Genomic DNA, 26605 nt, shown 5'->3' on the forward strand with positions numbered 1-26605 from the left:
GATTATGAGGGACTTTTTGTGGGAGCCAGGTGAAGAAAAGAAAGATCATTTAGTAAAATGGGAGCAAGTTTGTTACCCTAAGGACCAGAGTGGATTAGGTATAGGGAACCTAATAAAGAGAAACAAGGCCCTCCTAGGGAAATGGCTATAGAGATTCCCTTGTGAGGAAGAAAGGTTGTGGCACAGGGTCATTAAAAGCTTACATGGTGATGCAGATAACGGTTGGGATGCAAAATTATCCCCCAATGCAGCTCCATCCTCTCCTTGGAAGGCAATCTTTGAGGTATATCCAACTTTTCTTCAATTTATCACGTTTGATGTTGGTTGTGGCAACAAAGTTTTATTCTGGGAAGACCTTTGGGTTGGGGATGTGCCTCTTATGTTCAATTTCCCAGACCTCTACTATTTATCAAACTATAAAAACAAACCTGTTGCTAGGTTTGGTGTGCTTTCAGAACCAGGGATCTCTTGGGATTTTGGCTTTAGAAGAGGACTGAGGGAAAATGAGTGCGAGTCTCTAGTGTTGTTGATTTCAACACTTGAGAGGGTCTACTTGGACCAATCTATAGCTGATTGTAGAGTGTGGTCCCCAACTTCTGATGGTTTATTTTCCTGTGCATCTTTCTTTGGTTTGCTCACTCATATTAACCCTATGGGGGTGAACTTCCCAGTGAAAGAAATTTGGACTAAACCGATCCCTCCAAAAGTACAAGCTTTCTATTGGGAAGTGTTCCTAGGGCAGGAAAACACTTGTGATGTGCTACAAAAAAGGAGGCCAAACAATTGCCTCTCTCCTCATGTGTGTGTCTTTTGTTTGGGATGTGGTGAAACTCTAACCCACTTACTATTATCCTGCTCTTTTGCTTCTGGTATTTGGAATGTTGTTTGTTCTCTCTTTGGATGCAGATGGGCTCCCCCACAGGATGTGGTAAGTCTATTCAGCCCCTCTTTCCTGTGTCAACGGAAGAAAAGGAGAAAATTTATATGGAAGGCAGTGAGAGCAGCTACAGTATGGACTATTTGGGAGAAAAGAGGAGGGTGGGTTGGGACTAGGGAATTTAGTTTTGAAGAATAAAGCGCTCCTAGGAAAATGGTTGTGGAGATGGCCCTTAGACCAGGAGAGACTATGGCATGAGGTGATTGATAGTATACATGGCAATTCAAGAAATGGATGGGATGTTGGTGTATCGCGTCGAGCCACGTTAAGGTATGATATCAGTTCTGGTAATTCTGTTTTGTTTTGGGAAGACATCTGGGTGGGCAATTCTGCCCCTAAAGACACTTTCCCTTCTCTCCATTCCCTTTCTCGCTACAAGGGTAAAGCAATCTCACTTTCTTCCAACATCTATCTCTCCATCCTCTCTAAATTGGGACTTTGGGTTTCATAGGGGATTGAGGGATCATGAACTCTCTCGTGTTTCAGACCTTTTGTCACTACTTGAAAATGTTTTTACGGACCCTTTAAGATCTAATGTGAGACTTTGGTCCCCTAATCCAAAAGGATACTTCACGTGTGCCTCTTTCTTTAAGTCTCTTTGCTCTCCCTCGGGACAAATGGGTTTCCCAACTAAGGAGATTTGGTCTAAACCTGTACCTCCTAAAATTAGCATTTTCTGCTGGGAGGTGTTCTATAGGAAAATCAACACTTTAGACTTATTGCAGAAGAGAGAAGGCCTTCTATGTGTCTGTCTCCTAATTGGTGTGTACTTTGCAGGGCTAATGGTGAGGGTTGCTCTCACTTACTATTGTTCTTTTTCTGATGCTATTTGGGGTTGGATCTTTGCTTTGTTTGGTTGCAGATGGAATTTGATCACAGCTGTAGATCAGATCTTTGACCCTTCCTTCTTTGTGTGGCCCACAAAAATTGATAAAATTATGTGGAGGTGCATTAGAGCTGCTGCTTTGTGGACAATTTGGGAAGAAAGAAATGTGAGGATTTTCCAAGAGAATGAGAGAAATATTCAGAACGTAAAGGATTGCAATTTGACCAGGGCAATCCATTGGCTGAGATCATTGGATTTCTTTAAAATATATTCCTTTGATGACATTTGGAGGAATTGGATTGTTGTGGCTAATAGAAGTTACAGGAAGAACAGGGTACCATCTGTGTGAGTGCCTCCTTCAGAAGGCTGGACAAAGCTGAATTTTGATGGTAGCAGCCAAGGAAATCCGGGTCCGTCAAGGATAGGTGGGGTGCTGAGAGATAAAGACAGTAACATATTAGCTTTATTTGCAGGCTCCGTGGGTATTGGAGATTCTATTAGAGCTGAGCTTCAAGCGGCAGTACAAGGTATTCAGATTGCAGACCAGTTAGGAGTTCAGAATTTGCTTATTGAAGGAGACTCCAAAGTCGTTGTGGGTTGGTTAAAAAATCCAGCTTCAGTTATTTGGTGCTACAGGGATATTATGAGGAAAGCCAATTGGTTTTCAAGGAACATGAATGTTAATTATTAGTGGGTGGGTAGAACAGCTAATACCATGGCGAATGGGTTAGCTAAGCAAGGGATATCAAGGGAACATTTATTCTGGGCAGCTATGTAAACTTTTTTTTTATCATTAAAAGAGAATTTTATTTGAAATTTAAGTTAAAAAAGTTTTACAACTTTGTATATGGGGCTAGAAGTCCCACACTATTACATATTTCTGTCCCTTTTTACATTGCAGCCCAAATCAGCTAGCCCATTTGCGCTCCTTCTAACCCATTTGAATTCTGCCTCTACCTCCCTTGTAACCTTTTCCACTTCCCTTATCACTTGTTTGAAAGTCCATGGAGTAGTTCTATTGTTTTTAGCCCAAGAGATGATCACCTTGGAATCCCCTTCAACCTCAATATGCCTCATTCCTAGTTGCTTGGCTAACTTCAATCCTTGTAGTATTTTGTTATTGTTGTGTAAACTTTCATTTCTTAGTCTGATGTAGTACTTTGTTATTGTTGTGGAGAGGTACCAGCTTGTGCCTCTCCTTTGGGCAGGCTGTATTGTAACTTCATTTTGATTATCATAAATAAATTATCAATCATTTATCAAAAAAAAAAAACTGAGATACAGGAATCAACCCTTATCAGAAGAAGAAGATCTAATAAACCCTTATCCATGATCCACTTTGTATGAGAAGTGTATATTTCGTTTTGCTTTCCTCAATATAATTATGGTCGTATTGTTACCAGTTAAATGCTTACTGTTATATCACTAGGCCAACATTATCAATATAAATGAATAATATATTGGCAAGGACTTCAAGAATATTCAGCTACAGGCTAACTACATGAATCAGGCCTAGACATGACACCCATTAAAGAGTTACTATGCAAAATAAGATAGCAACAATCACATTAGCACCAAAAGAAAACCCCCAGAAGTACAAACATTACCTGTCCCCATCACCATTAGCTTTTCTAGAAGGGGAAAGAACATTCTCTGGTATAAGTGAACCACTCAAAAATTTTTGACGTCCAGGTATGACACATCTAGATAAAGATCTACTTCTTTCCAATCACTTGGCCAACATTATCAATATAAATGAATAATATATTGGCAAGGACTTCAAGAATATTCAGCTACAGGCTAACTACATGAATCAGGCCTAGACATGACACCCATTAAAGAGTTACTATGCAAAATAAGATAGCAACAATCACATTAGCACCAAAAGAAAACCCCCAGAAGTACAAACATTACCTGTCCCCATCACCATTAGCTTTTCTAGAAGGGGAAAGAACATTCTCTGGTATAAGTGAACCACTCAAAAATTTTTGACGTCCAGGTATGACACATCTAGATAAAGATCTACTTCTTTCCAAATTTTCACCATTGTCTTGTTTCATTTCCATGTCCTCTTCCCTTGCTGCTGGCTGTAGTTGAAACTGTTGGTCAGAATCTGACTGAACAACATCTTTCGAGTTTGGGCTAATGGCATTGACATCATCCTCACAAACATCAAAACAACCTCTGCATTCAACAGATGAACAGGATATTAACAAATATTAGTATAGGTACAGCATAAAATTCAGAGCCATTCTTTCTTTATTGGTTTTTTTTATCAGCGACAGAATAGAGGTTCAAAATCATATAGAGAAGGCAAATGATGGGTGGTCACGACCTTATCACTGAAAAACAGTTGAAAGCCCAGACCAACTGCCTTGGACAAACTAGGAACTCACTGGAATGAGCTGATTACAAGTGTCTTTTCTTAATTGGTATGAAATTCCTTTTTCTTCCAACATGCACACACTGAATAACTGCTAAAGATAAACAATGATCAATAGCCAAGCATGGGCACAAATAGATCATATGCAATTCACTCTTGGCCTTGGGGCAGTATGTTCCATTTAAAAATGCTAATATCCTAGGGAATCTGATAAAGACACATCTAACCAAAAGCAATACCATGACAATTAAAAAGTAAAATAAAACACCAAATAACAACTGCACATACTTCAGTGCCTGAAGAGGGCTAATAGGAAATGAAGCAAGTGAATCCTTTATATTCTGAAAATCGTCGAGCACATCCTAATAAAAAAAAGAATGTTAATAAATACAAAAGAATGTAAATTTATGTTCAAAAGCAACTTAAGATGAGAACCAAGAAATTAATAAGGCAGTAAAAGTTGTACTAGAAATTCATTTTATTTTGGTACAAGTACCTTTTGCACAGGTACTGCATTAGAAAGCTTATCACTTTCAGGGGACTGAGGCTCTGGTGCAAAGCCTACAACTTCATTATATCCATTCTTTGATTTGCTATTCATGTCTTGACCTTCTGTATTTTGGACTCCATCATCCTGAATCTGAAGACAAAGCATAACTGGTGAAAGAGAAAAATATACCACCATAAAATATCTTCAACAGTGAAAGCACTTCACTTACAGATATTCTTTTGATCACTAACAAGATAAGATATTTTATTAAATGTAACAGTAAGAAAATAAAAACAACAGGAGAGATAACATCCCTCTGCCACTCAACAGACCAGCCCCACATCAGACCCATTAATGTTAAATTAAGACTTCTAGTGCCTCAAATGCAGCAAGACCACTGATCATTATTTCATTATCAACACCCTTTGTAAATACTCTTATTCAATATGGTTTAGAGTTATGAAGATATTTGCTGTCAAAGGTTGTCTTCCTGCATCAATTGAGAGCTTCTTGAAGGGGTGGATGCTGGAAGATTTGAACAAAAGAGGAAAAGTTAATTTGGAATACAGCAACAGCAGCAGTTTTTTGGATGATTTGGCAAGAAACAAATAAATGAATTTTTCAAAGAGTAGTTCAGCTGAAACAAATGATATCCTTGGGATAACATGTGCAAATTATTTTAAGAGATCACAAGACTTTTCTTTGTAATTGAAAATCATGTTGTTAATAGCCAGGAGATGATCGTACAGGTCGCAGATAAAATTTTACTGATGTATCTTTTTGCCTATTAATGAAATATTATACTCTACCTTGTCTCAAAAAAATATCGACCCCCTACTCTACCCAAGAAATATTTTCAATTTCATTTTTTTACACAGGTCGCAGATAAAATAAACAGAGATATACTTACAAGGGCTGCCTGAGCTTTCAAATCCTCCAAATTGAAGTTCCATGCACTGATTCCTCGTATATACTCTTGCTGCAACGCCAATCATTCAGGAAACACATTTTATTGACAATATAAATTTGGTAGCTACGTTCCAGGAAATGCTAATTTCTGTAAAAGATTTTTTTTACAAATCAGGTGTGACTGGATTTAACTCTTTTTATACACATAATTGGTAGTGAAATTTAAAAAAGAAAAAAAAAAGATATAAAATGAAATTCAAGAAATATCTAGTTAACATAAAAAACAGAGCATGACAAATTAATACTGGGCAACAACAAGCAATGTTATTAGCAACAGAATTTGTTTTTTTATTGGAAACGGTAACTTCATTAATATAACTTAAGAATAACTTTCCAGATTTAAGTACAGCTGTCAACCCCTAAGTAGGTGTTGAGCCCCCAGTAATCTTTCTTACAAAACTGCCCAGAACATTCTCTCCCTCACAGTCCCTTGTTTAGCCAACGTGTCAGCTAAACCATTAGCTGATCTCCTTGTCCATTTGAAGCATGCACTGATCTCCCTTGTTATGTTGAGGATTTCCCTTATGGGCTGTCTATAAATCCAGGCTCCCAACTTACTAGATTGCAGCCACTCAATCAACAATTTAGAGTCTCCCTCTATCTCAATTTGGTGTAACCCCAATTGTTCAGCATATCTTACACCTTGAAGCAAAGCCATCACCTCCGCTCCCAATGAGGCCCCCACCCCTATTGATCCTGAGAACAAAGCTACAATTCTGCCATTTTCATCTCTGAATACTCCTCCTATACCTGAAGGGCCCGGGTTACCTCTTGAACTCCCATCGAAGTTCAATTTCACTCTTTGTTGTATTGGTGGGGACCACAATTCCTGCACAATAGGTTTCATGGAAGTTGTAGATGCCACCACTTCCCAATTCCTGTAAATGTTTTCAGCTGAGAAATCTTTAAACAAATCCAATGTTTTCAACCATTGAATAGTCATAATAATTATCCTTTCTACAATTGCCTCGTTGGATTTCTCCACTCCTTTAAAGATACTATTGTTCCTTTCTTCCCAAACTGACCATAAGATAGCTGCTCTTGTGGCTCTCCATCATATCTTTGTTGCATGCTGACCATGTATAAGAAGATTAGTGACCATCTTCCTAAGGCTATTCTTTGCAGTGGGTTCTACTCATTTCCAGACCACCATAGGTGTTTCTTAAGTAAAGCCTTCATTAATTTAGTGCAACACCTATAAACTATTGCAATTTTTCCCTTAGAACTGCATACTTGACTCCACTCCACCTGGTAGAATTTTTTCCGTCACAAGGACCATCCAGTAGATAATCCCTTCTTTTCAAACACCATTGCCACTAAATGTGGTATGGATAAAATGTATAATGCTAAGCCAGATAAGCTGCAGAGAAAGAGGGTGAATCTACCACTGTTGGAGAGATGGCTTTTTCCACACAGGCAACCTCTTCCCAAATTACACTTCCAGATCATGTGTAAAGCCTTGTATCCATGATTGAGAACAAGGAACACACTAAGTTGCATCTTTGCCAGGATATCATGGAGATACTTGGAATTCTTATTTCAGAACTATAGTCATGTCCTTATCTTCAGGTGGCTGTGACAGCATTCTTGATTCTCATGAGCACACAACTTTTTTCCTAGATTAAAATATCGGTGTATTTGCAGGCTGCTTTGATATCAGCCAGTGGCAGTTACTTTAGCAAATCAAGGGGTTAATTAATAGGGAACATCTGTATTAGACTCAATTGTAATCTGATTCTAAGGTCAGCCTCTCACCTCTCAAAGGGATTATTGTATTGTATATATTTTCATGTCTATTTAATAAAATTTTGAAGTCACTTATCAGCTAGGAGCAGTTGTTTTCTATATTTTTGCTTTTATTTTTACCATCCTATACTTTTTCTGAGAAAGGTAAGGTAAGAAATTTTATTGCAAACAGAGAAAAAATAGCATAGTACAATAGATTCCCAGGATGGGAGAGCAAGAGACACCCCCCCGGCACACAATACATTACAACTCCCAAAAATTCTTAAAGTTCAGCAACAGAAACATGTTCTGAACTTCTAATGCTTGAACTCTTTGCAACAGAAACCCAAGAACCCGCTTTCCCCACTGCATGCTAATTAAATCCCCAAAATTCTCCCTTTTGCTGTTGAAAATTATGCTATTTCTCTCTGCTCAAGCAGTCCCAATCACTGCAGCCAGAACCACCTTCCAGATAAATTTTCTCTTACTAAGACCAGACAGGTTCCAACCTTATAGCAGTTCATAGATTTCAGAATTGATCAGCTAAGCCCAGCAGTTCTGCTAAAATGCCCCCCAAATCTCAGATGTCACCAGGCAGTGGATGCAAAGGCGGTCAAAAGATTTGCCCTCCCTACTCACAGGCCACAACTTATCTATTAAATCTGCATACCCCTTCTGAGCAGGTTTTCCTTAGTAAGGCATTTGTCAAGCACATCTGCACAGACCAAGAAATTCAGCTTTGAGGGGGAGATAGTGTTCCAAATCTGCTTAGCCGGGAAGCTCACCTGATTTCAAAGTTCAAACTATTAACTTGAAAGCAAAAGACTTGACAAAGAAAGCCTGTCCTTACCCCAATTCCAACTCCACTGATCAGACCATTTGACATCAACCTTTTAATGCAGAAGCAACTGAAGAAGCTCTGAAAACCAATTCGCCTCCCAATCCTGAAAACCTCTCCTGACTTTTGGTGCCCAGGTTACACTTCCCCCACAATTTCATAACTCTCCGCCACTGAAGCCTCTTTATCTTTTGCTAACTGAAACAGCTGGGGGAAGAGCCCTTCCAAAGGAACTTCTGCACACAAGGAGTCTTTCCAGAACCAAAGACTGTTCCCATCACCCGTCTTGTAGGCAATACCCCTTGAGAGACAAGGGAGAATCTTCATGATTCCTTTCCAAAGCAAGCAGCCATAGAAAGCCAAGGAGTCAGCAGTCATCCACTCCCCTCTTTCAACGCTATACTTAGCAGCAGTTAAGCTTCTCCACCAACTTTTGCTCTCAGTCCCAAATCTCCAAATCCACTTCCTGAGCAGAGCCTTTTTTCCAACCTCTACTTTTATGATGCCATGATAAAATTCATCAATCCCGTTACTTTAAAAAGAAATTAGAAATCATAAAATCACTACTGTCTACATTTCAAACCCTTTTCAAGAGATCAATAGTTATATCAACACCTATAATTGTACTCACAAGAGGGCAAAAGATCTTTTTCATTTGACTTATCCACCAAGTTCAAAGACCATAGAGGTTTTTGGCTAATACCAGAATACGCAACAACAGATAAAGAATAATGGAGCAGTATTCTGTAAGATACACTACAAAGCAAGTTGTCTTCTTTGAGAAACTTGAAAGCAGAAAAAGGAAACACTGTGAACTTCACCTGTGACAAATGCTCCTTATCTCCATACATCACCTTATTCTGAGCAAGGAAATCAGCCTCTTTTGCCTGTAAATATAACACAAATAAAATACAAAACAAAAATGAACTCATGCCTCCTGATATAGCTTTCAAACTGTACATGAAGAAGAGCTAAGGGTGGGAAATGAACCAGACACCTTAAGCATCCTAAAACGATCACCAAGTGGAGCGAGGCCATCAAGAATAGTCCGAGCTAGATAATCAGTTGAGCGAGCATGCTTAAAGAAACTGTGCTTCAAAAGCTTTTCTGATGTGGGACGCTTTTTTGGGTCCTTCACTAGGCACATGGCTACCATCTCTTTAAAAGACTACAAAAGAACATGACTTTCAAAACAATACCCCGAAAGTGGTTACCAGTAAGTAGGTTAAAATAGAATTTAAATACCTTTGAGAATCTCTTGTCTCTTTCATAGTCCAGACCTGGCGGTGCATTCTGCAAGGTCATCAACAAAACCTGCGAACAGAGAAAGATAACAAAGGAGTAAACAAAATTTGTTGAACAAGTACCAGTTGACATTTCTATTACATGGATTGAATGCTATTCTTTGGAACCAACGAATTTACCTTCATTGGTGGATATTTGGAAAATGGGGCATGGCCATGAGCAAGTTCAAGGGCAGTAATCCCAAATGACCAAATATCTGCTCTGTTTACACAAAACTAATCTTATAAGTCAGGATGTCAACGGCAACAAAAGTCCAAGAACTGATCCAATCATTTTGGATTCAGATTATCCATTACATGAACGAATCAGATTCGGATTTTTTAAAAAAACATGCAGTCATTTTACAATCAGATTGAATATGGATCTAACCCTGTTCGATCCAATTCCAATTAAATTTTATATAATGTGTCATATATTATATAACTATATTTTTTGAGAGATAAGTATTATATATTATATACATAGATCATTATGTATATACACATATACATAAATAATATAGAATTATTTATAAAAATAATATATAATTTTGTATGTACAAGTCAGAGAGTGATTAATTATTTATATTTTTTAGATTTTTCTTAATTTTAAAGATGGTGAAATGGACTCAGATTTAATCCAAAAATCTGATAGGATCGAATCCAATCCAAGACCCTCTAGATCTGATCAGAAATTGGATCAGATTTGGATATAGATTTCTAATCATTTGATGGACTCAGATGTGGCTTGATCCAAACAGATTAAAGTCCCGCTTATAAGGACCTATCTCAGTAAAGTACTATTCTATATTAACAAAAGAAAAAAAGAAATAAAGTTGCCACGTCAACAACTCACTTAAAGTCATATCCATGCAGCTGCTGCATGACTTCAGGTGCCATCCTGTGAAAAAAAAATAGTAAAAATACAAATTATGAGCTTCAAGCCAACTCTAGAATTCGATAACTTGAAGTCTCAACCCAAAAATAGGATCTCAACAAGAAAAAATGAGACAACTGAGAGGGTCCAAAATGTACCAGCATGGGGTTCCAACAAAAGTATTTCTTGAGCGTTGTCTATCACCAGTGTCAAACATGCATGCTGATACTCCAAAGTCTGCCAATTTGACTGCTCCATTGGAATCAATTAAGATATTTCCAGCCTACAAGAGAGTTGGATACAAGGGTGTTGACTAAGAAAACAAAGGATAACATGCAGAAGGGAGAACTTATGGAAGCCAAAGTGCAATATGAAACACAACAGAAATCTCTCTTCTATTATTGCCTACACATTAGAAATACTAACCAAATTCAATAAGACAAAACATGAAGATTCACTGTTACAAGTCATAAACCAACCAGAGAAAAATAAAGAGGATAAAGAAATAAAATAAGAAAGAAAAAATTATTTCAGACAATGATATAAAGCATAAAGGTTGAACTCTTCAGAAAAAAACAAATATTTTATTCATATCTGGTATTTCTATAAATGATGATAAAAATACTTCAGATCAGAGATTGGCACTGTGAAGGAACTTTTCTCGTTGTTTCTGAACATGCAACAAATGCAATTCAAGTTCTCAGTGCAAACCAGCCTCTAATTAGATACACCTAATCTAGAGAAGAACTACAGAAATCAGCAGAAACATAACGCTGTCATAGATCATACCTTAACGTCTCTATGAATATTTCCATGGGCATGAAGGTAAACAAGAGCTTTAAGAACCTCACGCAATAATGTTGCAATAATTGTCTCTTCAAATCCCTCTGGATAAGCTGATTTCATAATGTGAAGGCAAGATCCCCCAGCCATGTATGGCATTACAACCCACAGGCTGCAACCAGCCGTGAAAGAACAGTGTGCTCTTAATACAGTAGGATGGTCTATCAAGCTCATTGTTAGTACCTCCCGACGAATACCATCCTGCACACATTGCAAAAGAAATATGTAAAGGCCATCAATAGAATGTTAAAAATCTTTCATACATTCATTGCAATGGTAGTCTTGAACCTCTCAACAAAGACTCAGAACTTAACCCAAACCTTTTACACTTTACACAACTAAACTGCATTCTTCTCCACAAGACTAGTTATTTGACTTTCTCACCTGGTAAGCAGTTTTTTTTTTTTTTGATAACCAACAGAACATACTTCATTAAGAGAGGACTATACTACTCACTAAAGCAGGCAGCAGGCCAAAAAGTACAAATCTTATCTCTTCATAAGGAGAGACTCCCAGCATAAAATGAGAAAAATACCACCTTTTACAGATTAGAGCCTGGCCTGGAGCAACCCCATTCTGAATATTCCCTTCCAACCCCTAGCCAAAGAATCAGCTAGCATATTAGCACTCCTAGGCAACCAATTGAATGAGGTCTTCAAGGAAGCATCTAGTGAGAGAGACAGTCTCACCAGTGACCTATATTCCCATGGGATCTGATTTTGTCTCCTCATCCTCCAGATATTTGTTTGACAGTCACCCTCTATTTCCACTCCACCACCCTTTGTTGTCTTTTTATCTGAAACCAGCAATAATCTGCCACCCCCTTGGCTGGGGGGGAACACCTCTGAAATCATCACAAATCACAGCCCAATGAGCAGCCCTTACTTTTGTGGGTTTGAAATTTTCCACCACCTGCTTGTCTTCAAATATCTTCACAACACTGCCCCACGCACACATTGCCACAAAATCGTTTGCCTCTGGGTACGGAAACTTATCAAATTTGTTCTGAAAAAGTATACCACTTCAGCTGGTGCTAACCAAGTTCTTCCAAACAACAAAAGAAATAGCTGTCATGATCTAGAGGCATATGAGCACTATAAAAAAAGGGTGGTTAGTGCTCTTCTCACTCTTCAAACATCAGATGATACATGAGAAGAGAGAGACCATTGTAAGTAAACCTAACCTTTGTAGTAGGAACCCAAACTCTATCATCATCCCCCAAAGGGGACAGGTTGACATCTTGAAGTAAGCTTAAGAGAGGAACCAACTCATTTGTTTCATGATCTCTCAAGGGCCTTCTCAATCCCAAGTTCCACACCAGTCTAATATCATCCAAGGTCACCATTTCAACAATTGGTTTGTTTTTGAAAGTTGACAAGTTGTAGATCCTAGGGAAGGATTGACAAAAAAGAGAATTCCCCCACCAAGTATCCTCCCAAGACTTCACCCCTTTTTTGCTGAGACAACATCATATCTTATATATTGCATTAAGGTAGGAAGTCTTTTTTTTTTTTGATAAACAATGGGGCTACAATGGGGGATAGCCCACCCCTAAACCCATAGCCCCTCAGCCCTGGTGCAAGCAGGATTTGATCCCAAGTCTCTGCTACAACCAGCCAAAGACCTTCCAACTAGCCAGTTGGCACCTTGCGGAAGTCAAAATTATTTTCCAAGTGCTTATCCAAGTTTCACTCCTATCTGACCTGAATCTCAACCAGGGATGGCAATTTCCCCATTTCCCCAATCCCCACAGGGATCTGCCCCAAATGGGGCAGGAATAGGGGTGGTTTTCCCTCCATGGGGGCAATGGTGGGGAAATTTCCATCCCCTCTAGTGGGGACGGGGAGAGCACTCCCCACCCCACAGCCACGGGATCCCCAATCGTCACCCCACAAGGATCCCCACTTGGTAATTGGTGATTGTGTTTGTTATTTGGGATTTATGTTGAGTATTTGCACTTTTCTTATGAATTAATTGATGAATTTGTGTTAATATCTTTAAAAATATGTTTGAATGTTTTTGGATGTGTTTAGATATATTTTGATCTATTTTGATAGGATTGTAGATCGTAATTATTTCATTTTCAAACTTTTTTGGAATGAAGTGGAAATCAAAATAAAGTGAACTTGACATCATAGAAAAAAAAAGGTCCAAAACCACTTACCCAACAAGGTCAAGTTTTTTACTGGACTCTTCCTATTTCTAACCCACAGACCTCTTTTGATTGGCAAACCTCCTCCCACTTGAAGAGGTGACTACTTTTATTGTTCCATGGATCCCAAATAAGTCTAGTTATTTTCTCAATTCTCTTCACAATTTATAATGGGGCTTTAAACACTCACAAGAAATACATTGAGAGATTGGACAGTGCGGATTTGATCAAGTAACTCTCCCCCCATTAGAAATGTAAATCTTTTCCCATGAGAGCAACCTCTTGACAAACCTTTCAATAATGTCCTCCCAAAAAAGTTACCTCCCAAGGGAAGCCCAAAGTACTTAATTGGCCACTTCTGTAAGTTACACCCTAGGACAGATGTGCACTCCTCCAACACCACACTCTCCAATCTAATCCCACTAAAATGCATTATCTTAAGTTAATTTTCAACCCCAAACCCTTTCCACTACTTCCAAAATCCATCTAAGATCTCCCACATCCTAAAGTCCCCTAATTTCACCCAAGGTCAAGGTAATATCTGCAAACTGCAAAGTGGGAAACTGCTTGATTTTGTCTCTCCAGTTTAAAACCTCAAAAAATATTTCTCACATCAGTTCTTTTCAAGAGTTCACTAAAGAATTCTACCACCAAAGTAAATAACACTGGTGACAATGGAACACTCTATCGTATACCTCTGGATTCCTTAAAGAAAACTTTTGGGGAGATATTGATGAAGATTGAAAAATGAATGTCTCCTAAAACATCCCATAATCCACTTTATCCACCTCTAACCAAACCCAATTTGCTCCATTATACATTGGAGGAAACACCAATCTGCATGATCATAAGCCTTCTCCAGATCTATTTGGAATACAAAACCTTTTCCCCCTGAGTTCCTAAAATCCTCCACTATCTAATTGGCTATTAAGGTTTGATCCAAAATCTACCTATCCTTAATAAAAGCCCCTTGTTCTTTTGATATCACCAAGTGAAGCACCTTCTTAAGGCTGAACAACAACACTATAGCCACTATTTTTTACAAATTCGTGGTTAGACTAATGGGTCTGAACTCATATGTAAAAGCAGCTTCCAGACATTTCAGAATTAGTGAGACAAAAGTTGCATTTATTCCTTTTCCCACTTCTCTCCTCATATAAAATTCATGGAATACTCTTTTCAAATCCTCTTTGATAGATTCTCAACACTCTTTGTAAAAGCCCATAATAAACCAATCTAGTCCAAACGCCTTACGAACACTCATCCCCATTACAGGTACAGCCCTCTTTCTCTCCTCCATAGAGAATGGTTCCTTAAGCCCCGCAAACAACACCAAAGGAATTCTCTCCGACTGAATCCCCTACAATACAGGCCTTCGCAGGTATCTTCGTGCATACAAAACCTTGTAAAGAGAAAGTAATGTACTCTCAATTTGCTCTTTGTCTTGTGTTTCCTCTCCATTTACCAACATCCTAGAAATCAAATTTCCTATCTTCTTCCAATTGCCATAAAGTGGAAGAATTTACTGTTGCTATCCCCTTCCTTTAGCCACTTAGACCTTGATTTTTGTTGCCAAAAGATCTCCTCCTTTCTTATTGTCTCCAAATCAGCCTTCAAACTCCATCTGCTTTTATCTTCCTTCATCAATTAGCAATTCCACCTTCTTTTAGTCATCTTTAATTTTTTTGCATAAATTGAAAGCCAGCTCAACCCTCCACCTAAAACTCCTTCCATTACCTCTTTATATTTTCCTTAATCTTAGGATGAGTTATCAACATGTTTTTGAACCTGAAAAGGGTAGGAGCAAAAGATATTTCCTCAGATTGCGATAATAGCGGCAATGATCCAAAATTGATCCAGCCAATGTTTTTACTACAACAGAACCAAAGTGCTCCTCCCACTCAGAAGTAACTAGGGATCTGTCTAACTTATAGAAAACTGCATTCACTTGTAAATTAGACTAGCTTAGTTGTGCATTCTGCAAAGGGAGGTCTCTGAGCAAGAAATAATCAATAAACTCTTCAAAACTTATCATGCTTTTAATAATCCTTGAGGAATCCACATTCTTGTCTGCATTGAACCGGATCACTTTGAAATCACCAACTAGACACCTTGATCCCTCAGACATTTTGGCATTTTGCTAATACTATACTATTCCACCCACAGACTTTCCTTGTTCCTATATGAGGTGGACCCATACACATTAGTTAACCACCATTCAAATCCAACTTCTTTTTCCTTTAATTCCATAGTTATTGTGTGGGTCCTACCAATTCTTTTATCATTGCACCTTTTTGTCCTCCCATGTAATCAAAACTTCACCAGAGGCTCCAAATGAAAGTAAGTAGGCCCATTGTTTGTTCCTCGAACCCCAAATGCTTCACATCCATGCACTATTAACCAATTAAATGGACCTATTTACTTGGTCACCAGAAGTTCCTCCAAGAATTATTTCATTCTAGAAGCACCAGAGTACATATTTAAGCCTAATGGGGAGATGTTGCATGGACTCTCCTAAGTGGACAAAATTTCCATGTCAAGCACATGATAAACTCCCATGCTCCATGGATTCTTGAGGAATACTTCTAAAATTCATTTTCCCCTTCTTTTTGCTTATCTCACATAAATGAATATGGAGTGTTCCTAAGTATCAGAGAACTTTTTAGATTTACTTATGCCCTTTTCTGTATGTATGTGATAATAGAATACACAAAATATGGACTTGCTATTGGTAAAAACAACTTTCTGGAAGCATTTCAGAGTCCCTTTTTTTCATCTCACCCACTCAAGACTCATATACATGTGAAGGTTTCCAGATTCAACCTCCATGTCCATGCGACATTGGCAGATTGGCTAAGCAAATGTATTCAGCTCAAGGCAGCCTTGGTTTTTAGAATTGATCCCTCCCCCATCCCCTGTTTGTATCCAATTTTGAGCAGAGCAAAAATCAGAAGCTAACAGGTTTTAAGACTACAATTCTGTGATTTAGAAGAATTTGATAAACATGATTATGGATAATATGGTATAACAAGGCAACAAGTACTGACAAATTCTATCAATACATTTGCCACAATGCAACTAAATACACAGAAATAATACAATAAGAAATTTTCTACAAAAAATTTACCATCTGAAATATGATGGATATAAAGATCTCAGGTTTAACAATGGCAGGAAACCCACATACCAAATCATTATTGCACTTTTCCAGGTCCAGAACCTTGATAGCCACTATCTTGTTAAGGGGAATGCATAGAGCACGGTAGACAGTGGCACTGACTCCTTCACCAACTTCTTCATATAAGTTATAATCTTTTGAATTGACTGGAAATTTCTTATCTGATAAATGTTCCATGGTTCTCTCCTATGGCACATCATTAACACCATCTGTTTTCCTGGAAGTTTCATAGGACATAAAAAATAAAAAATAAATAAAAAACAAAAGTAACTATGCAAAAGTCAAATTAATATGAAGCTTTTTTTATTAGTAGCACTTCCCTCAGTTCAGAAGGAAATTTTTACACGAATCTAGTAATTAAAACAATTTGATCTTTTAACAAATTCTTTCTCATACAAGACCAATTAACAACAACAACAACCTACACAATTTCAATAACCCATAATGTTCCTAGCTGATAAAAAAATCTCATTATATAACTGCATAATGTATTTTCAAATATGAACACAGTACAAACTATATTAAGTGTCAAATATTGAAAATTCTAAGTGAGACAACTTTTGAATACCATCATTCCAGGCAAGCACCAAGAAGAAACATCATCCCGCCCAGGTACTTCAAAAAAGCACATAGATGGGTGAAATACATGAGCAAAAGGAAACTTCTTCGGTCTTTATCTGCAAAATCATGCATGAGGACTATCATTATCCAACTCCAAGTGATCAAGCTCCTGTGAAAATCCAGCAAAAAAAACACATACAAAACAAAGAAGAAAAGCATCTAAGCCCACAAAGAGCAGATAACACTTCTGGAACCCAATATCTCCAATTTAGATAAAAAAACTAACCAAGTAAAGGCAATCTACTGATTCCATAAAAAGAGATCTTAGTAGTGGAGGTGGGCACTGGAAAATGTCTGTTAAGCAGAATAAAAAATAATTGATATCAGACCACATCTAACATGGAGACACCAAAACATCTGTTATCCAGATACCCAGACACAGCATGGATACAGCAAGATAAGGTGTTGGACATGAAAGCAAAACAAATAATAGATAACAGACCACATCTATGATGGAGCCATCAAAACCTCTATTACCTAGATACCCAGATGTGGCATGAACATAACCAGACAAGGTGTTGGACATGAAATCTACACAAGTGCCCAACATGACACCATGTACCGGTAACTGGGTATCATAGATCAAGAAAAAAAAGCCAAAAATCAATAGCCCTAGATGAATTAGTTTAAGTAGAGGAATAACTGATTCTGAGATACTGTTATAAATGGCTAGCAGCAAGTTTCACTGTTCATCATATAAGTGCAAATGGCCAAACCCTAGCAATTGCAGTTTGCATTATTCAATTCTCCATTTTGACTATCAAATTAACTGGTCCTATCAAACAAAAAAAACCAGAAACATGTAAAACCTTGCTGGGTACTCACCGTTTTTTAAGCAATTTTAAAAAAGGAAAGACTAACAGCAGTGCTGATTAGAAAGAGTAAGAACTTATTTTGAAAGGTGCCTTGCACATTTATTGAGAAAATAAAGAAATATTTACAATAAAAAAGCAACAGGAATGACTAACAGCAGTGCTGCCTCAACTTTTCCCTGTGGGGGGAACTCATACATGTTACAAGGTACCCAAAAACAAATTTTCCCTGTTTACCCCTTCTCTAGCCAATGTGTCAGCCACATAGTTTGCTGCCCTGTGTGCTATGTGTCCACAACCAAGTCACTCCCAACTCTCTTGCTAGAGTTAGAGCCAGCCTTAGTATGTATCTATATTGCCATGTTCCTTTTGAGCTGTTCGTCAACCAACTTATCACTACCTTAGCTTAGAGTCCAGTTCAACCTCTAAATTGTGAAGATTAAGATTCTTGCAAATTTTTAGGCCTTGGAGAACTGCTTACAATTCTGATGCTGTGGAGTCTCCTTCACCTATTGAGCTAGAATAAATAGCAATAAATGCATCCGACATGTTTCGGATAACTCCCCTATTCCTGAAGGGTCACGGTTACCCCAGCTACAACCATCAAAGTTAAGTTTGAAAGGCCTTGAAGTTTTAAGCACACACTCCTTTACAACCCTTGGTCTCTCAGAACTTGAATCTGCTATCAGCTGCCAGCCCCTTAAAATATCATCTTTAGAGAAAACCTTATAAACCTCCAAAGTCTTCACCCATCTCACTACCCAAGAACATTCTCAATAACCTTCTCCATTCTTCTTTTATTATTGAAAATTATGTTATTCCTCTCTTCCCAATTTGACCAAAGAGCAGCATCCCATGCACACCTCCAAAGAATTTTCCCTCTCCTTTTTTCTAGGGTTAAAAAAAGGTTGTGGAGAAAATAGATCTTAAGTCTTCAAGTGGTGACCATCCACACCCAAAGAGAAAGAAGATATGTTCCCACATGCTGGAAGCAAAAGTGCAGGAGATTAGTTGGTGTGGCATAATTTCCCCTACTTGATTCATAAAAAGAACAAATGTGAGGTGAGAGGCAACAAAACGGTATCCTTCTCTGCAACATATCACAAGAATTAATCTTCAAATGAAAAGCTTCCCAACAAAAAATTCTAATTTTCATAGGGTGTAGGACTGGGGCTCAGTGAAATGGATTTAGTAGGCAATGACTATGAGGCGGAGATAAAGAAGAAATGAAAGAGACGGAGGAACAAGGAAGAGGAGCAAGAACTGGAAGACTTATAATGTAATGTAATCCAATATTCTGTTACTGGTGAATAGTTTCACAGAAAGGTAATATTACTAAATATCCAATATGATTCCACAAAATTTAATTTCATTCAATTAATGGAATCTAGCCTACCAGAGCATCTCCTGATCTTGTTCTGGAATGGGCCTTCTTCCATCTTAATGGAAGAAAGATTCGCACTTTAAGGAAGAGGAAAACTACTCTGAATGCAAGGCATGCAGAGAAGCAAGTAGGCAGTAAGGAAAGCTGAAAATCAAATGGTAGCAATTGATAGTGCACAGAGTCAACTAGGTGACCAATTTGTTTGGCTGGGGACCCTAGGACTGCAACAAGATATTCATAGACACCATCACCTAGCAGCTAAGTGCCCAGTTACATAACTAAATCCCAAGTTGGTTACTTATTGATATTAGTAAGATGGTGGAGGAACTAAATCAAAAGAGTTAACTTGTCACCGTAATTCAACTCAAGTAAGCCTTGACTTGGGTCAGCTACACAAAACCTGCACTGCCATTGTGCTATATCAAGAATCGTATAACTGATTGAGGACTTTTTCCTGATTTGAAGAATTAACAGGATTCAAGACTTAATCTAGTTATATAATGTAGAAGATAGCATCATATATCAACATACTAGGTGTTAAAATAGTTTTCCCAATTTACTAACAGTATCCAGGAAAAAAATGCCAACTCTTAACACAGCAAGTAACTCTTCAACAATAGTAGGAAATCATATGCATTTAGCAAAACTTGAACCAGAACAAAGCAGACAGAGACATGCAAATAGAACCCAACATGGTTCTCAAACTATCTAAATCATTTTAGAAGCAACATAGAAGAAAGATCACCAAAATTGTAGATATCTATTCTGTATTCTTAAAATGCAGTTGTCCATGTCAGCTTATCCTTTTTCCTTCCCATGTTTCTTTCCAGTCCCCTGAGAATTTTGTGGTTTTTTTAATTAAAAATAAAAATATCAAACATGGAGCTACTTTAACTCATCCAGAACCAATTCAGTTATTTTTATTAGGAAACTAAATGTAATCACTCCACTATAGAATATGCACATCTTTTAACACCAGCCTGTGCATTGCACAGGTCTGTTCTAGTAACTTCTTGAAAGGCATCTAGTTTACCCTTACGACAATCCTTTTCCAAAACACGACCATCTGCTTGGCATCAACATTCAACAGTCAAAACGGAAAGGTTCACCCGTGAAGAATTCCTCAATTTTTCATTTTTCAATGCAAATATAATTATTGCAGTACAATTCACTTCTAATTAATATGATTTTCAACATCATATGATTGATTGGTTAAAATTCCAGTGTTCAACTAATCAAGAAACTAGAATCAAAACCATTCCTCCCAATGCGGCTAACAAGAATGAAAATATCAAACTTCCGGATAAAATGAGCACTCTGGATCAGAAACACTCGTACATAGATTCAAGATCTCAATCACATGAAGAGAAACGAAATTGAATCAGTTAAGTCCCAGAGCAGCAGGTGTCTTCGAAGACGATGCGAAGCTAGGGTTTATCGACCAGAGAAAAAATTACCTATTTTTTGGCTCCGGTACAGTAACAACTAAGTCCGGCACGTTTGGCCATGAGAGGACAACCGAACAAAATACACACACTACAATAAGAAAGTCCCTGTGTATTTGATCGTCTCTAACTATTTCGCCATGGACGTCGACGGCAGAACAATCGCACGAGCTCCTTTTAACTATGTATTATGCGATCGACGCTTTCGACATTAACCCCTTCGTCTTTCTATCTCTCTATGCCACTTTGTGTGCGTGAGTTTTTCAGTTGCAGGAAAAAAAAAAAAAAAAGAAAAGCAAGGAAACAATGATCGCGAAAATATAGATATGTGAGAGCCAAGGGCATGGAGGGGAGACCGGCCCTGTTCCTCGTACCTGGCGCCTCACAGGCGCCTCACACACATCCTATCATACATTGGGAACATCTCATTGATATTATTCACGGGAGATGTTTCCAGTGCACGGTGGATGTGCATGTGAGGCGCCCATTTGTGAGGAGCAGATCCCGTCACCTTGGGAGATGGTCGTGGGTCCCGCCAAGATGTTTGAGCTCATTAGGTCAATCAAAACGGGAAACAAATTATCGGGAGTTTAGCTGGAAATGGAAATTAATTCGTAATTGAGTTAATTTTCCATATGTGACGGCGTTAAATGCATCTCTCGTTACTCGTTTCCTAGACCGCCCATAATAGGTAAAAATGATACTGCGTGCTGCAAACAGAAATGAAATTAGAATAGGTCCCACAGTAGAGAATCAGACGGTTGATCTCAAAATTACTACTTGATTGATGGTTGTTGTCCATCTAACGAACATTTAACCGGTACAAAAATGTACGCTTGTCGTGTCTGGCGGGCGGAGTAAGATAGATCAAGCTTTGCTAGGCGGGTAATGGTAGAAAAAGATTCTCTAGACGGCCGACCTAGATTTCTGCCGCTCGAAGGAATGTGAACTGATGAAGGGACAATATGGGCAGTCCAGGCTGTCCATCAGATAAGGAAAGTCCAGTCTCCGGTCTCTAGACACTAAGACTCCAGTCTCCTACAATGTGTGTGACAATGTGAGCGACTCCCAGTTCCGTTTGTAATCTGGCCATGACGTCGAGTTCAAGTTGTCTACAGTTCCATTTGTAATCGGGACCAATTAAGATGCACCATGTCATGCAGGGGCTTCTGACTTTGCAGGGTGGTGGGTCCTACACCGACAGCATATAAATTATTTTGGTGAAGATGCGAAAAGTTCAAATACTTTGTCGTCCAGTAGAAACAAATAAACTTTTTTGTTAATCTTTTTAGAGCAATCAAAGAAAACAATTCGATAGAGAAATTAAATATATGCATATATAATATTAGGGGTTTTAACCGTTCAGTGTAAGATTTATACGGTGGACTCAATCCTGACCGTGGATTGACGCCAAATTCAAGAAAAGGATGCGGTTTATAGGGAGGCTATTAGTAAATTAAGAGAAGGCTACCATTTCATATTTGAAAGGCGGATTGCAGTCCACTTATTACATAATATCATTTATATTAAAATGAAAGTTAATCCATCTTTGTGTTCTGTTGGTTCTAAATTTGTATTTTATATCATTTATAAAAATAATTATATTTATTTTTTCTTTAATATAGATAATTAACATAAGATTCAATGTAAAATAAGAATGTAAAATAAGAATTAATTTGATCCCTCATTATTATAGAGGGATCAAATTAAGAAATAAGGGTATTCTAGTAAAGAATAGGATTCAATGAATGTTAGTGAGAACTAATACCTTAAATATAAGACTTAATGACAAGGATTTGAATAAGGATAAAAGTGATTGTTTAAATTACACTTTTGTCCTTAAGTTAGAGAATAAACACATTAGAAATTTGGGTATTTTAGTCAAACAAAAGTTCTACATTCTCATGCACGCTTTTAATAGTAGTATACATATAGATTTATATTATAAGAAATTAAAACTGATGTAGGCGCTTTAGGCAAGCCTTTGGCGCACTATCACATGGCTAAGCTCGGAGCCGGTCAACGCATCGTATAGGGTAGGGGTCAGCGTTCAGCGCGGGACCAATGGTGCGACCACACGCGGCGGTTCTCGGATGTCCTCTCGCCTAGGGCTAAGATCGCATCCTAACCGCCCGCAGTGTCTGCCATCAAGCGACCTCAAGTATAAATAGGGCAACATTCCCCCAAGGTAAGGGATCCCTGATCCTAATCCGATACCTACATTCCCAATTCTAGCTCTCTAGCTCCTGATCCGGTAACTTGATTGTCAGAGTCCCCGCCTCGAGTCCCCACCCGAGGCATCTAACGTCTCCTTTCTTCACAGGTCCTGATCCTCAGAATCCTTGGCACTTCTCGGATCCTGCTAGTCCTCAACCTCGGCACCCCTCGGAGTCCTCAGAACCTGTTGGTCCTCGGCCATACTCCACCAGCCCTCAACCACAGCGTACCTCGGGCTTAACAAGTCCTCGCCCTCAACAGATCACCTTGGATCCTCTTAGCCAGCTCGTCCGAGAGACAAGGTAAATTTATTGTGTTGTCCTCAACCCATTTTGAGCATCAACAATTAGCGTCATCTGTGGGAACAACTACTAAGTATTCCCCCCAATGCTATGACTCAACTTCCAACAAAATGGCTAGGAGCAAGGAAACTAAGCAAATTTTGGTCACCAGGGACCAATTCCAAACAGTCCTCGACCGGCTCGACAACCTCACGCAGAAGCTGGACAAGGTGCCGCAATCAACAGGAGGTCGCCCGCAGGGTGGCTGTCCTGCTGAAAGTCGAGGGCATCACCGTGGATGCCCTTTCAGAGCTCCACCAGCTAAACGCCTGGTCGGGCCCCCCTGGGCCAACCCCTCAATGCTTGGTAGAAGCGGCCGGACTGTGGGTCAGCCGTCAAGGACCCTCCAACCTCCGGATCAAAGGGAGAACGAATCAGTACGACCTTGCAACCGATGAGCTGAAAGGAACCGAGACACAGCCAGCCCGTCCCTCGACCAACAGACCACCGACCTACGGGCACAGCTCGGCACGGCGAAGGATGAAGTTTGGCAAGTCAAGGAGAGTCGAGTTGACACCTCGGCAAGCCAACACCCCTCCACCAGGATGGACGCCTTCACCGCCACCATCACCTCGGAACCTCTTTCGCATTATGTCAGAGCTCCCACACTGGAAGCTTACGATGGCACCTCGGACCCAGACGAGCACCTAGAGAGCTTATGCACACTCATGCTCCTGTACGGTTATTCCAACGCATTGATGTGCCGAGCTTTCTAGGCAACCTTCAAGGGGGCAGCTCGATGCTGGTTTTCCGGACTCCCGCCCTACTTCATCAGCTCCTGGGACAAGTTTGCCCATATCTTCCTCGTCCACTTCACCAGCAGTCGACGACACCAGAAAAGCATCGTCTCACCCATGGCCGTCTAGCAACGGCACGGAAAGATCCTACGGTCCTACATCGATCGTGTCCACGACTTCAACCCCATGGTCTCCATGTACGCAGGAATCCATGGCCTCGGGTCAGCCCTCAAACTCTCTATTGCCGGAACGCCACCCAGAACCAAAACAAAATTTTTCAAGAACACATAGAAGTATATCGCCACTGAAGAAGCCTCGGCTGGTGAGCACCAAGGAGGAGAGGCCGACCTTGACCATGGTGACCACTAGTGCGGAGACAGTTGCGGCGATGACTACAACAACAGGAAGCAATATGTTGGCACCGATCTAATCGCCTTGTCCCTATAGTAGTTCCCGTAACCAGCCGTCGTTAGCACCTCGGCCTCGACTTTACCTGCAGGCCAAACCATGTAACAACAAGAGCTCGGCTCCAGCCGACCATGTAAACACCTTCTTGTGATAAAGCGAGTCTCTCTTACCTCGCCTCCAATCCTCAGTGTATACATTATCATCTCAATCGAGTGCCCTTCTGCAGCGTACAACCTTCACCAAGGTTACACACTCGGACTGGACCTCGGTCCGAGGCACACAACCTTTGGAGGTCATACGCCTACTTGTCGGTCACACCTTGGCAGTCACACCCCGACGGTTCTCAACCCCTCAACGGCCACACCTCGGCGGTCCTCGGCCCCTAAGTGGCCATACCTCGGCGGTTACACCTCGAAGGTCGCACCTCAACGATCACACCCCAACAATCCTTGGCCCCTTAGTGGCCACACCTCGAAGGTTGCACCTCGGTGGTTACACCTCGAAGGTTGAACCTCGGCGGTCACACCCCAAAGGTTGTACCTCAACGGTCACACCCCAATGATCACACCTCAACGGTCACACCCCAAAGGTCATACCATGGCGGTCACACCCCGATGGTCCTCGGCCCCTCAGCGGCCATACCTCGACGGTCACACCCCGACAGTCCTCAACTCCTCAACGGCCATACCTCGGCAATCACACTTTAAGGTCGCACCTTGACGGTTACACCCCGACGAGCCTCAGCCCCTCAGCAGCCACACCTCGAAGGTCGCACCTAGGCGGTTACACCCCGAAGGTCGCACCTCGGCGGTCACACCCCAAAGGTCGTACCTCGGCGGTTACACCTTGGCGGTCACACCCTGACGGTCACACCTTGGCGGTCACACCCCGATGGTCGCACCTTGATGATTAAACCTCAGTGGTCACCCCTCGGCCCCTCAGCGGCCCTTCAGCTTGAAGCATCACCATCGTCTCACATATAGTTGCGACCTGATGCCCACCTCGGCAAGGTCCAAACCTTCAATGTCGAGACCCATCTTGTGTGCGGCCACGACCCACCCACTCGTCGTCTATATCTCACACAGTGGTGTCCGACGCCTAGCCCGCTCACGGACTCATCAGTTCATCTGAAGCACATAACTGGGGGGCACGCGCATCTCGTACCCGTGGATAACACGGTATCGAGCTCTCTGGAGCCAAGGCCAATGCCTTCGTGCTCTTTGGCCCTCCGTAAACTCTTGAAGGAGTGAAAGCAGCACAAAGGCTAACGAAAGCCCATCGAAGCCGAAGACGACGTCTACGCACGCCCGACTAGCTCTAACAAAGCCTCGGTCGCTGCAGACAACTCCACACTCTCAAGTCGGGACTACAAAATCAGGACCAGCACTTCCTCATCCAAAGACCGCTCTCTCCATCTCGGCCTCAACCGAGGTCCTCGCCATGGAAGACCACTCAACGCCCACAAGCAAGAATGACACTCTCTTCGACCGAATCCGAGGTCCTCAACTAAGACCTCCACTACAACATTGAGAGTGGGGGGCAAATGATGTAGGCGCTTTAGGCAGGCCTTTGGCGCACTGACACATGGCCGAGCTCGGAGACGGTCAACGCGTCGTACAGGGCAGGGGTAAGCGTCCAGCGCAGGACCAATGGCGCGACCACACACGGTGGTTCTTGGATGTCCTTCCACCTAGGGCTAAGATCGCATCCTGACCGTCCGCAACGTTCGCCATCAAGCGGCCTCAAGTATAGATAGGGCGACATTCCCCCAAGGTAAGGGATCCCCAATCCTGACCTGGAACCTACATTTCCAGTTCTAGCTCTCCAACTCCTGGGCGACCTCGTCCGAACCCCTTGGACCTCGTCCGCCCTCTTTATTCCACCCTACTAACTTGACCGTAGGAGTCCCTGCCTCAGGTCCCCACCCGAGGCCTCTAACGTCCCCTTTCTTCGTAGGTCCTGGTCCTCGGAGTCCTCGGAACCCATTGGTCCTCGGCCAGACTTCACTAGTCCTTAGCCACAATGCACCTCGGGCTTAACAGGTCCTCGCCCTCAACAAATCACCTCGGATCCTCTTAGCCAGCTCGTTCGAGAGACAAGATAAATTTACTGTATTGTCCTCATCCCATTTTAAGCATC

At 40.5% G+C, this 26605-nt stretch overlaps 1 protein-coding gene across 1 annotated transcript in view; it reads right to left on the reverse strand.

Annotated features, from left to right (window-relative positions):
* Window positions 1-21061, reverse strand: part of LOC104587219 (uncharacterized) — a 41715-nt gene extending 20654 nt beyond the window's left edge. The window contains exons 1-15 of the mRNA XM_088903091.1: window positions 20776-21061; window positions 17070-17178; window positions 16511-16718; window positions 11118-11372; window positions 10487-10611; window positions 10308-10352; window positions 9593-9674; window positions 9414-9482; window positions 9166-9336; window positions 8990-9055; window positions 5547-5615; window positions 4643-4786; window positions 4435-4508; window positions 3677-3947; window positions 3371-3486 (exon numbers count right to left, since the gene is read on the reverse strand). Of these exons, the coding sequence (XP_088759217.1) occupies window positions 3371-3486; window positions 3677-3947; window positions 4435-4508; window positions 4643-4786; window positions 5547-5615; window positions 8990-9055; window positions 9166-9336; window positions 9414-9482; window positions 9593-9674; window positions 10308-10352; window positions 10487-10611; window positions 11118-11372; window positions 16511-16678 (1655 nt within the window). The 5' untranslated portion in view covers window positions 16679-16718; window positions 17070-17178; window positions 20776-21061. The remainder of the gene's footprint in view (window positions 1-3370; window positions 3487-3676; window positions 3948-4434; window positions 4509-4642; window positions 4787-5546; window positions 5616-8989; window positions 9056-9165; window positions 9337-9413; window positions 9483-9592; window positions 9675-10307; window positions 10353-10486; window positions 10612-11117; window positions 11373-16510; window positions 16719-17069; window positions 17179-20775) is intronic.
* Window positions 21062-26605: the final 5544 nt, after the last annotated feature.

Source organism: Nelumbo nucifera, chromosome 4 (assembly GCF_055504915.1).
Source record: "Nelumbo nucifera cultivar China Antique chromosome 4, China Antique-T2T, whole genome shotgun sequence".
NCBI lineage: Eukaryota > Viridiplantae > Streptophyta > Magnoliopsida > Proteales > Nelumbonaceae > Nelumbo > Nelumbo nucifera.